This window comes from Camponotus vicinus, unplaced genomic scaffold (assembly GCF_025532165.1).
Source record: "Camponotus vicinus isolate PSW18456_S1 unplaced genomic scaffold, iyCamVici1.0 SCAF_5, whole genome shotgun sequence".
In the NCBI taxonomy this organism is placed as follows: domain Eukaryota; kingdom Metazoa; phylum Arthropoda; class Insecta; order Hymenoptera; family Formicidae; genus Camponotus; species Camponotus vicinus.
Window position 1 is genome coordinate 16,829,286 of NW_028141977.1, and position 11,423 is coordinate 16,840,708.

The 11,423-nt window shown below is 31.9% G+C and overlaps 2 protein-coding genes across 2 annotated transcripts; both read right to left on the bottom strand.

The window, feature by feature from the left end:
- Positions 1–1,999: 1,999 nt before the first annotated feature.
- LOC145971373 (phospholipase A1) lies at positions 2,000–5,228 on the bottom strand. Its single transcript, XM_083098955.1, has 3 exons — positions 3,971–5,228; positions 3,191–3,467; positions 2,000–2,651 (listed from the first exon to the last, which is right to left on the bottom strand). Exons 1-3 carry the CDS (start codon positions 4,293–4,295, stop codon positions 2,075–2,077), a joined length of 1,179 nt encoding a protein of 392 aa, XP_082955081.1. The 5' UTR covers positions 4,296–5,228; the 3' UTR covers positions 2,000–2,074.
- Positions 5,229–8,261: 3,033 nt separating this feature from the next.
- On the bottom strand, positions 8,262–10,784 carry LOC145971881 (ankyrin repeat and MYND domain-containing protein 2). Its single transcript, XM_083099979.1, has 3 exons — positions 10,557–10,784; positions 9,943–10,320; positions 8,262–9,806 (listed from the first exon to the last, which is right to left on the bottom strand). Exons 1-3 carry the CDS (start codon positions 10,755–10,757, stop codon positions 9,168–9,170), a joined length of 1,218 nt encoding a protein of 405 aa, XP_082956105.1. The 5' UTR covers positions 10,758–10,784; the 3' UTR covers positions 8,262–9,167.
- Between the last annotated feature and the right edge of the window lie 639 nt (positions 10,785–11,423).

Here is an 11,423-nt window from a genome sequence, read left to right on the forward strand (position 1 = left end):
GCTTATCTACCTATAGCATTTATATTCAAGCTTATCCTTTTTTCCAACGGCTTAAGTAAACTGCGATATCAAATATCTTACATGGTTTGATTTATTCATCATCTTTAGATTGTATCTTTTTGTAGAAGATAATTCATCTACGTATATCTGCAGTACACGCCTTTTAATTAGTTTTTCTGACATGTGAGATCTGCAGTATAAAATTCATTAAATCCGTAATTAGTCATTGCCTTCCAAGAGGTGGCAAATCGAATAAGAGCCAATGATTTTGATCGGATTTGAATACAGCGAACAAACATACTTTTCGTATCATTCGTTTGATATTTTGTCCATTCTTAAAAAATCGATACTCGAATGTATCAGTCCTTTCAAAAATCTCCTATATATATTTTGCATATAATTATCATTAAATAAAATCATTTTTATCAAATTTTCAACTCTTTCTTTCTCTGGTCTCATATTTATTTAAAAATATAAAATATTCTCATTATTCTGCTTTAAAAAATGGCCTAGTTATATTATATAAACTTTTATCGCAACACATATAATTATTTTATATATTTATGTCATTTAATTTGTTATTGTTAATTAAATGAATTTTTAAAACATTGTGACTTATTGGATTTTTAAAAACTTTTTTAGACGAATATTCTACTCTATTTCTTTAAATGTAATTTTTCTTAGATGTAATTCTATTAGATATGCGTTAATTGTAATTAACATTTTATTAAATATTTATTATTTGTATCTTCATGGAATTCGTTTTTCACCTCATCGTTTTTTTGTATGTATATATGTATTTTGTTCCTGTTTAGGCGATTTTCTTAAATTTTTGTTTTGCATAAGCATTCGAGTATCTTTTTAGGGTTTTTCCTTCTAAGTAAGATAACAAGTTATAATACTTTGCGTATCTTCACTAAACAACCTCCCACGCCTGTCACATAAATCTTGAAACATGCTATCTGTGACACAGCATGAGTGCAAGATGTCGAGGAGACGTCTCGCCTGTTTGTCGCCTATCCTAATAATTCCGTTGACTCACGAACCTCGAGACACTTGCGGGGCGCCGACTCAAGTCGCAATTACTCGACATCGTCTCGATTGATTGGAACACAAAATTTCGACTACTCAAATGAAGTGCCGAGAATTAGGTCTCATATGTTTTACATAAGAATTAGAAAATGAAATGGAACTGGAAGTGGAACTTCATTATTAATTAAGGTTTCTCTTTTCCAATACACACGCACATATATGTTCATTATTTCAGTATAGAAGATTAGTTATTTTTAACTTTATTAATTATAAAATTATTAATTGAAAAATTTAAAATTAATTATAAAATTATTACTATAATATATTCTTTTAATAAATAATGTATCTTAGAAATAATGTAAGAATTTTTAGTGTTATTTGAAATTTTGAAAATAAGGATATTTTGACAGCTCCCAGTTAATTAAACTTGCAAGAAAATTTCGACAGAATGGACGCAAAAATTTTGTTTAAGGAAATTCCAATAGTATACGAAATATATCGAGACACTCACTCGATCGTTCGTTATTGTCATGACTGTTTGCCGACATTATGTTAGTGGAGCGTATAACGGTATGGATCGCCGGATATATTGCAAACCTAAGATTTTTCCGGAACACGACGTACTACGTAATCTGAATATGTAATCGGCGACTCCGGCATTCCCAGATCATTTTGTGGTGCACGCCACCCGGTACCGTAAGCTCTTAATTTACGTAAGCACGTACATAAGCATTATCGTCCATCGAACATCTCATTCATCCAACGACACAAATCACATGTAAGATATTATTTTCTATACAGTAAATATAAAATACATATAAATGTATTTTCTAAATAATATTCTAAATAATATTATAAATAATTTTCTAAATAATATTTACAAAATTTTGTCTGTTTTATGCCAATTGTCATATATATATATATATGACAATTGGCATAAAACAGACAAAATTTTGTAAATATATATATATATATATATATATATATATATAATTTTAATTATAATATTATGTTATAATTTAATACTTTTTAATAATTGTTCTTACTTAACATATCTTGGCCGTCTTAAGTCAAGCTCAAAGTGCAATTGTTTCGTAAATTTAGAACGTTTCGTCGTATTATCGTACTTTACGTCGTTCTCTTCTACTTCTTCGTTACTCGATAATTCAGGTACGCAGCATCTCTCGTCACCGCGACCCTTCCAATATTTCGGACAATATGGCGGATTAATTTCGTTGAAGCAGAAGGATCCTCTGATGTTGACTGGAGTGTGTTGCCCCATTTTTACGTATTCTCCCGCCCTGGCGGCGGTCCTCGGACCCGAGGGGCACCTTCTGGAGCAGGACTCGGCCATCATACTCGTCCCATCGTCCTCTATGCTTTGCGCCATAAAGCAAACGGACCACACGTGACTGCACAGATGGAACATCTCCCTGTCTTCGCAGAAGGGTTGCACCTTGCCGCCGTTGACACAAAAGTCCACATGACCGACGCGACCGACCACGCCGTAATATCCGGCGTTGGTGTGTATCACCTCGACGAAGTCGGCGTCACCGGCGTCCAAACGGTTCATCAAGCCTGGCCGAAGAAGCGGACGAGCGGGATCCAAGCCGATTATCCTACATGCAGTATATATTTCATTCGTTTTTTCACATTTACATACATGGACTTTTTTTATTCCGACTATTAAGTAATTATTAAATTAAATTTGAGCTGTCTTTCTCAAGATTGATTAAGATGACATCCGCAATTGGGAAGCACTGTGTTTACACAATATTGAGAAGTGAATTGTAAAGAGAATACAAGTAATAAAGAAGTGTTGACAGATCAATACATTGCAATAAGATGAAGATTCTTCACTTGATTAACATGTTAACATAATAAAAAGAAATATTGACGTGAATGGCAATTTTCACAGAGAGCGCAATCTATCTTTCAACACAAACGAATCTTGATTTCACACGAAATAAATATTTAATCACCTCTTTTTTGTCTTCATATAAATATTAACGCGTTTGATATTTTTGCATACTCTCTTTGTCTTTCTGAACAACATCAAACTACAATTATCAAATTATGCAGTTAAATAAAACATTGAAAAATTATATTAAATTATATTAAAATTATATTAAATTAGAAGCAAGAAGAAAGTATTCACCTGTACATTCTGAAGAGCAGATAATTGGCCATGGTACCGCAGACGTGAGCGCCTAAGGAATGCCCGATGCAGGTGGTCCTTGCGATCTGCAAGCCAAGGTTCCTCAAGATCGTCAGAGTGCCGGCGAGACACTTCGCTACCGGTCGTATATTCGCCACTGCAGCCGGATAACACGGTCGTGCGCATAACGCACCCCAGTCGACCAAGAAGACGTTGTAGCTGCCGTTTCTCAGGTAAGCGTCGCGTAGAATCGTGATCGGCAACGTATCGTCGCCACCTGAATTAAAAAGTATAACAGTTAAGCGCAAAAAACTAGAAAAAATAAATCACCACTAGTTAAAACTTGATTATAAGGACATTCAAGGAATCCAATATTTAGATATCCGCAAGAATGTGTTAGGGAATTTTCAATTAAATTTGTCCCGCATTTCTTTACGAATACAATTTGATATTCACTCAAATATTCGTAGTAAATATTACTTGATAACAAATATAACATTTAAATAAATACTTAATAATGAGAAATCGTTTACATTTTTATGTAATATTTACTGAAAATCGAAGAATTTTCAATCGATTAAATAAGATAAATTATAAAACAGTTCTAATTAAATAGCAACATTTTTCCTTCTTCATCTAAATTCAAGCCAATGTTATTTTTCCAAAAATTTTTACTCAACAATTTTTTAATAATTTCAATATTCTATGTTAAATATTCAAATGTCTCTTCTTTCTCCGGAATGTTTCTCCATAATATTCTGAATAAAAGCGCAGATTCACCTGCGTATCCGTGAATGAGGATCACATTGTCTCTGGTGGGCTCATAATCCCGACGCAGCCAATCGGACTGTTCCAAGGGATCCAGGGTCACTCGTGATCGACCAGGCGTGTAAAGATACACTTGTACGTCCGGATCGGGACAGACGTCCCGATCGTTTCCTCGTCTCCAGACGCAATTGTCCTCGTTGTACTCGGCGGCGGCGCCGCTCTCGATGGCATCGCGAATCGGCCCTTCTCGTCGCACCTCCCTCCAGGTGATTATATGAGCGCAACCCCATGTCACCAGGATCGCGGCGAAGATTGTCACGGGCACGAGCGCGCGCATCTTGGGGGATGTCTTTTCGCGACGCGTACGTTTCGGGAACTGATGATCGACGCCTGCTGATGGTCGATCCGCGGTGATTTTGCCACCCGGGGTTACCGTTTTGTGCCTCCATTCTTTGTCTCTCTCTTTCTTTCTCTCGCTCTCTCGCTCTAAAGATCTCCCTTCCTTGAATCTTCCCCACCTGTCGGTACCGCGTCACCGGATGACTAGTATTTTGGTCAGTAGTATCGGATTATTCTTCTGCAAGCGTTGACAACTCTATTCGTTACCAAATGGAAATTGTCTCTTCTCGCGTAAAAATGCACATGTAAGAGGTCCTCGAACTTTTGACCTTGTTTTCTCTCAATATAGACAGTTCCTGTTTTATCAATTTGCGTGTAAAATAATCTAAAATTGTACAAGGAGGATATAAATATTCATATTCAGACAAATATCGCGCGTCTATTAGCCATGTTTATAATATTAGGTTTTTTGTTTTTATCAGACACGTGTTTTTTTTGCACACGCTTTTACAGGTGCGTTTTGTATACCTTAAAAGTGGATAGAAATCAGATGTTTGCTCGCTAAAAAAATTCTGCAATTGAACTCGAGTGCAAAGAAATTAAAATTTTTTTTTTTAGATGCATGGATATACTATAACAATACATATATCATACGATAGGAACTTTGGGAACTTTTTTTTTATCCTGTGCATTTTCATTCAAGAAAAGAAAACAATCACGTGAAACTCTTTTGCATATATGCAAATCGGTTAAAGAACCTGATGTCTCATGCTAGTAGTATAATTAATCGAAAACTTGACCCTGAAATATTTCGCAAGATTGATTCATATATAGAAACTACGTATAGTATACATATAGTCAATACGATAGATTTCGTAATAAGACAGAAAGGAGAAATAATAATTGCTACAATAGCTCTCTTCTAAATGAAATATGACATAAAGAGTCTGAATAAATTTTAATATATCAATCTAAATAAATATAATTTCAGATTATAGATGATTTTTATTGTATTTGTATGAATGTAAATAAAAATAAATAAAATAGTATAAAATTTTTTTCAAATTTCTCATTTTATTTTTAAATTATTTTATCAAAAATTTGTTTATTTATATTACATTATATATGTGTTATGTAATGCATACGAATAAACAAATTTACGAAAAAATAACTGAAAAATATAAAGAGAAGAATTTTAAATTATGTCATCTCTCTCTAACAAAGAATTTTTAAAATACATTTTACACGTAATAAAATATTTATATCTACCAGGAAATATATCGATAAAACGTTAAGTGAAAGTTAAACGAAAAGTTAAATCCGATGCATCGAATGCTTATGTTTCTCAACGTGTTTCCTTTCCTTCCGAAAGCAGAATGATAAATTTACATGTCCCCCACGAGCACATACTTGATTTCTTAATTTGGAACATGTCGCCGCAAGCTCGCATATAATTCGTTGAAGATAAAACGTGTAAAATATCGGTACTATATAGCAATTACCATAAAATTTTATTATGGATTTTATTTGTCGAGCAACTAGTAGTTTAATCATTTATCAAGTCATCCCTAGCGAAAATGAATATCGGAGTGTAAGTCGAATGTAAGGAAAGAGTGACAGAAGTGTAAACGTAGCTCCTAAGAGGCATAAATTTAAACAACGAAACTTTCCTATTCATTTTCGTCAAGGATGTGATGATAATATAAAAGTATACATATATATATTTTACATATGCAATTATATATACAATAAATTATAGATTATATAGCTCGTTTAATACATGAAGCAAATTATAGTGAAATCTCGTAATAATGAATTTCGAAATAGCACCCAAAATCTATTCCATACATGTTAAATACACGTGAATAGAAGCACATGAAGGACACATATGAATGGGAGGGGTAGTGATATAACCGCGTAACAACGCGTATCCGGTTTCTGATGTGTTAGAAATGTGTAGACGAAACGATATCTCTATAGTCTAAATTTCATTTTGAAAGTAAAGGTAACTTTGTTATTCAAAGCTCCGAACCGTGTGAAAGAAATGGTTCCAGTTATTGGTTCCATAATTGAGCAACACCGTATAGCGGAAGTGTCGAAGATGACAGAGTCTTTTCTGCGATATATACTGCCAAGAAATATTCAATACTTGTCACGTTCTCTTGCCATAAAATCAATTCAGTATATCAAGTACACAATAGCAAGTGAACGGTATCATATTGCATCCATTTAACTCATAGATTTCTAACTGTTTTGCATGTATGTGCAATATTAAAAAAAACTAATATGATATTGTAAATATTGTATATGATATTGTACTTAAAATCGAAAAGTATAAGATTTTTATATGTGAATTTACCTAAAAATATATAACAATAAATAATAGTTTTATTTGTTTAAATAAAGATATTTAAAAGCCTCGATTGCGTCAAAATATTTAATACATATTAAAAATCTATAACAAAATGATGGAACTTCTAATTCCTCTGATATTTTCTTAAAAAAATATAACTTTGAATTGATTTTAAAGTTTGTAATTGAAAAGACATTTACTAGTTGTGACATCAGCGGATCGTTGTACATACACATTTTATGAAATTTGTAATCGCTTACAAAATCAGTGCCTCATATATTATCGAAAAAATGACCTTCTTATTTCAACTGCATTGCAATCAAGAAATTTATGTTAGCTTATAATTTCATGAAAAGAGAAAGTTTATCAAATATAATGATTTGACATGGTATTACATTTCTTTAAAGCCAGAAATTAAAGTATCATAATTTTGATGATAAATATAATTATACTGTTTTGTAAAATAATTTATATTATTTTAATATTATAATCATATTATTATTTTAAAACAAAATAGAGAAAAATATAAGTAATTTTCTAAAATAGAATCAGCTCAAGATTTGCAAACATATTCTTTGTCTGTTTTAAAGTCAAAATTTTCTCTACGAAAATGAGGATCAGTCAATACCTTCTGAATTGCAGAAGTAGTTTAAAATGAAAGTCTTTTCATTTCATTAGTAAAATCCCGCATTATGTAAATATACATTGCGACAGTGGTTTTCGGTGGTACACACTTTATTTCGCATTTATAATAACCGATCATTTTCTTTATATAATCCGTATTTATTTTCATCAGCAAAAATAATAAGTTTTATAATCCATTTCAAGTGTTTTAAGAGATTTTTAAATAACGAAGAGGGTTTAATAAACATAAACAAAATAATAATAGGTAAGCTCGAGGAGCAAATAGCGAATATATGTATACAATACATTAAATCACGCATTAAACAATTCACGAAAATTTTAATAAAATTCACTAAAATAATACTTATGAAAAAGATCGGTTATTACGGATATGATACATATGTATATGTATGTACCACCGAAAATGACTGTCGCAATATTTGCGTAACGCGAAACGCAGTGATCAGATTCGATGTGTTTGAAGTGAAAGTTTGAAACCTCCTAGATATTCGTCAACTCGCTGCAGAGAGAAAGTCCCGCCAATTTGAATCTTGGAGCAAAGTGACGAAAATTGTCAAAGTTAAATATAAAAAACATGTCATTTATATTAAGAAATCAAAAACCTTTCTAAGAATGTTCACATAATATACGTATATCTTTACAATTGATGATGCTCAAGCAATAATGAAAGCTGTAACTGAACAAATAATTTTCAATTAGCTCGAGAGCAAAGTAAGTACAAATAAAATATTTGATCAACAATATAAATTTCATGTTTTGATGCGATTGAAGAGAGTAACATTAGATTCAACCATAATTCATACATCGCTTCTTTGAATTTTATTAACAATTTTCTTGACGCAAATAGCAAAGTGAAAATAGAATGCAATAGATTAAGTAAAGATATTGCTTATATAGTAATTATCGATACAATAAAAATTAGCGACATGGAATATATGACAGGATGTACAACTCCTATTACATCAATCACAAGCAAACATGCTTTATTTCAGCAATGAATAAATCACAATAAATCATCACAATAAGCTTTTTTGAAAAGAACAGCTTTAAAATATTACAAACAGATATGTTTAACTGAGCACACATAGATAAATGATAAGAGTAAGTGTTGATTTATATTATGTGACAATATGATACAACAAAATATTCTTGTATAAACATATTTCCCAGACAGCACACATGTCCAAAAGATATCTAAAAGATGACTTAAAGATGTCTTAAAATTTTTTTTTGACCTTTTTTGTGCCATTTGGGTTATTTTTATGCATATATCTTTTACAAGTTGCAAATTTAATATATAAATATGTGAATATATTTATATATTATAAAAGAATATTTGGTCATATTATGTTATATGTGTAAATCTTTATCCTTATCTTCATATTACAACTTATGTTTGGCCACGGTTATTACTGTCAGGAATACAAGGAAGTATATATATAACCACATAAAGGCCAGTCAGTTAAAAAATATCCAGCACAACTCAAATTTGCATTTATATTTCTCTTGAACAGAATATCTTTGTGTGTATGTGTGTGTGCATGACTAAAAATTTATAATCTGATTCAGTTTTATTACTTATTATAATATTACAAATAATAAAATAATAAGAATAGATATTCAAAAAGTTGTCAACATAAATGCGTAACTAAAAAAATGCTTATGCAATTTTGATGATTTGCATAAAAATAGGTATGATGGGCATAATCATATGAAGATCCATCAATTCTATACAGAATGAAAAAATTTTATATAGAATAACAATCCTAGTAGAGTACTATGTACAGGAAAAAATAAACATTTTTGGATAATCGAAATATAATGCGTTTCAGATAGAAACAGTTTCAATGCTAATATTAAATCTGTACATATTTATTTAACAGTCAGATTCTGCAATCTAGAACTGACAGCATTGGTAATCTGTTCTTTATTTATATCCGTGACCTTTCCGCTATTAGCTAGAGATGGATCCAATCTAGCACATGCCTTTTTGTGCATGAACCAATGCAATCTTTGACATTCCCTATCACAGTATTGCACCGCTTTGCATTTGCTACACTTTTTGGTAGCTTTATCTTCGCCGCAGGTTACACAAGTCTGAGCATTATCGGAAAAGCCTCGTTGCCCATTTATCGCAGCGGAAACTACGGAAACGGCGGACGGCGGATCTGTGCCAGCCAACGTGGCGACCATTTGGCGAAAAATTGTACTTTCTCTAAACGGAAATTCTCTTACAGCCTCTCTCAAAAATGCTTCTTGATACTCTGGTAGACCGTCACTTTTACTGCACTTGAGGAATCTTCGTACCAAAAGTTCTACAGTGTCAGATTTCTTTTCTTCGCTCTCCTCATTTCCGCTTTTCTCTGCCTTCATAGCTTCTTGTCGCTTTTGACATTTTAACACTTCGGCCACGACGCAACTAAGGTAGTGATACTTAAAAGCCATCACTTCATTTGTTTCAGCACCTCGTGTCATTTCCCTGTAGCGCATAGATTCTAATACTTTTTGTATCTAAAAAGATAATAAAGTAAACATTAATTTCTGTACACACCAAAAAAAAAATATTTTAACGTCAAATAAGATAAAACATTGGTTGCATTTAATATTTTATTATATTCTTTTTCCTTCCCCATTGCATCTTACTTACTTTTGCCGCATTTTCCAGAAGAGCAGGAAGTCTCTGTAAATTCATACATACACGTACAGGATTTACATTGACTTGCATTATGAATTCATGGAAACAATCTGCTAAATGCGGCGGTAGCATGGGTTCAGTCTGCAAACCCTGTGGTTTAATAAAATAATCTATATCAGCTTTTGGAATAAAGTTATTGATAGTCGCTACACAATTGTGATTTCCCACAAATGCTGCCATCTGAGCTGCTGTTCTGCCCACACTGTTTGTCGCCGTCAAGCGTGCTCCATGTGACATCAAAAGGTGACACAGTTCAGCATTGCCGCTTAAAGCAGCAAAATGAAGAGCAGTGTATGCATGTTCGTGTTGACAGGCATTTACATCTGCACCCTGTAAATAATTGTCATTTTGTCACATTATTTTTGGACAACAATATATGAATATGCATGATTGAATTTAACTTTAATAAGTTCAAACAGAAAAGAATTATCGAGGAAGAATCATGTAGATATCCTTAGAAGAATATACTTTAACGCAAAGTGGTAAATTACTACGCATCGCGGATGTAACTTTATTGACACAAGACACTTATCATTCATGCAATCAACAGCAGGACATAACCCTACCTGGTCCAGGAGCATCTGCACAACTTCCTTGTTTCCCTTATAACATGCATGCTGGAGTGGGCTCATACCATTCTCGTCCACGAAATCTATCTTGATTTTATTCTGCGCGAATAATGCCTTCAGCTCGGACACTTCATTCTGGCTGATTTTTGTAAAAATTTCCCTCTGCAAATCCGTGAGACCTTCCGTAGCAGGCGCCATGTTGCCGAATGTGAGCAAATGTGAAGGTGAAATTTATTGAAATTGATTAGCTGGATATTTATCGACTAATTGTAGAATTCTAGAAAATGTTTTCGTTTTTTAATAATAGCAAATTTTGCATAAATTTTTTTCAACTTTTAAATTTTGATTGAAATCATTTTGCTATCAATAAAAAATTACATTCCACATAAAAGTAAAACGCAAGTGTTAGCAACTGTAGATAACTGTAAAATCAAACACGATTTTTATATATTTGAAATATAAAGAACATGCGCGCTGTAAGAAAGAATAATAGACGTGTGATATTTCAAAATGTGTACTAAAAAAAGCTTGAAATATTTAATATTTGATATATATATTTAATAATTATTTTTATATCATTCTAAAGATATATAAAACTATAATTATTAATAATTATTAAAAATTATTATTATTAACCATGTAATAATCCTATTTCGAGACAATTGCATTATCGTATATATATATATATATATATATATATATATATATATAATATACACCTACATTTGAGATTATATAATGATCATATTGTTATTTAGATCTGTCATCAATTGTTCACGAATCATAAACGATTTAAAGTAAAAGAATATTTAATTAAACTTTGAAAATACACCAATAAATTTTTTTTGTCATTTAAATTTAAAT

What these genes read in the sequence shown, in the direction of transcription:
- LOC145971881 (XM_083099979.1), bottom strand. Translation starts at nt 10,757, where the DNA reads ATGGCGCCTGCTACGGAAGGTCTCACGGATTTGCAGAGGGAAATTTTT. An exon ending in TGCAGATGCTCCTGGACCAG is followed by an intron (nt 10,321 to 10,556) that starts GTAGGGTTATGT and finishes AATTATTTACAG; the next exon opens with GGTGCAGATGTAAATGCCTG. An exon ending in TTCTGGAAAATGCGGCAAAA is followed by an intron (nt 9,807 to 9,942) that starts GTAAGTAAGATG and finishes TTATCTTTTTAG; the next exon opens with ATACAAAAAGTATTAGAATC.
- LOC145971373 (XM_083098955.1), bottom strand. Translation starts at nt 4,295, where the DNA reads ATGCGCGCGCTCGTGCCCGTGACAATCTTCGCCGCGATCCTGGTGACA. An exon ending in CCTCATTCACGGATACGCAG is followed by an intron (nt 3,468 to 3,970) that starts GTGAATCTGCGC and finishes TTTTTAATTCAG; the next exon opens with GTGGCGACGATACGTTGCCG. An exon ending in CTGCTCTTCAGAATGTACAG is followed by an intron (nt 2,652 to 3,190) that starts GTGAATACTTTC and finishes TACTGCATGTAG; the next exon opens with GATAATCGGCTTGGATCCCG.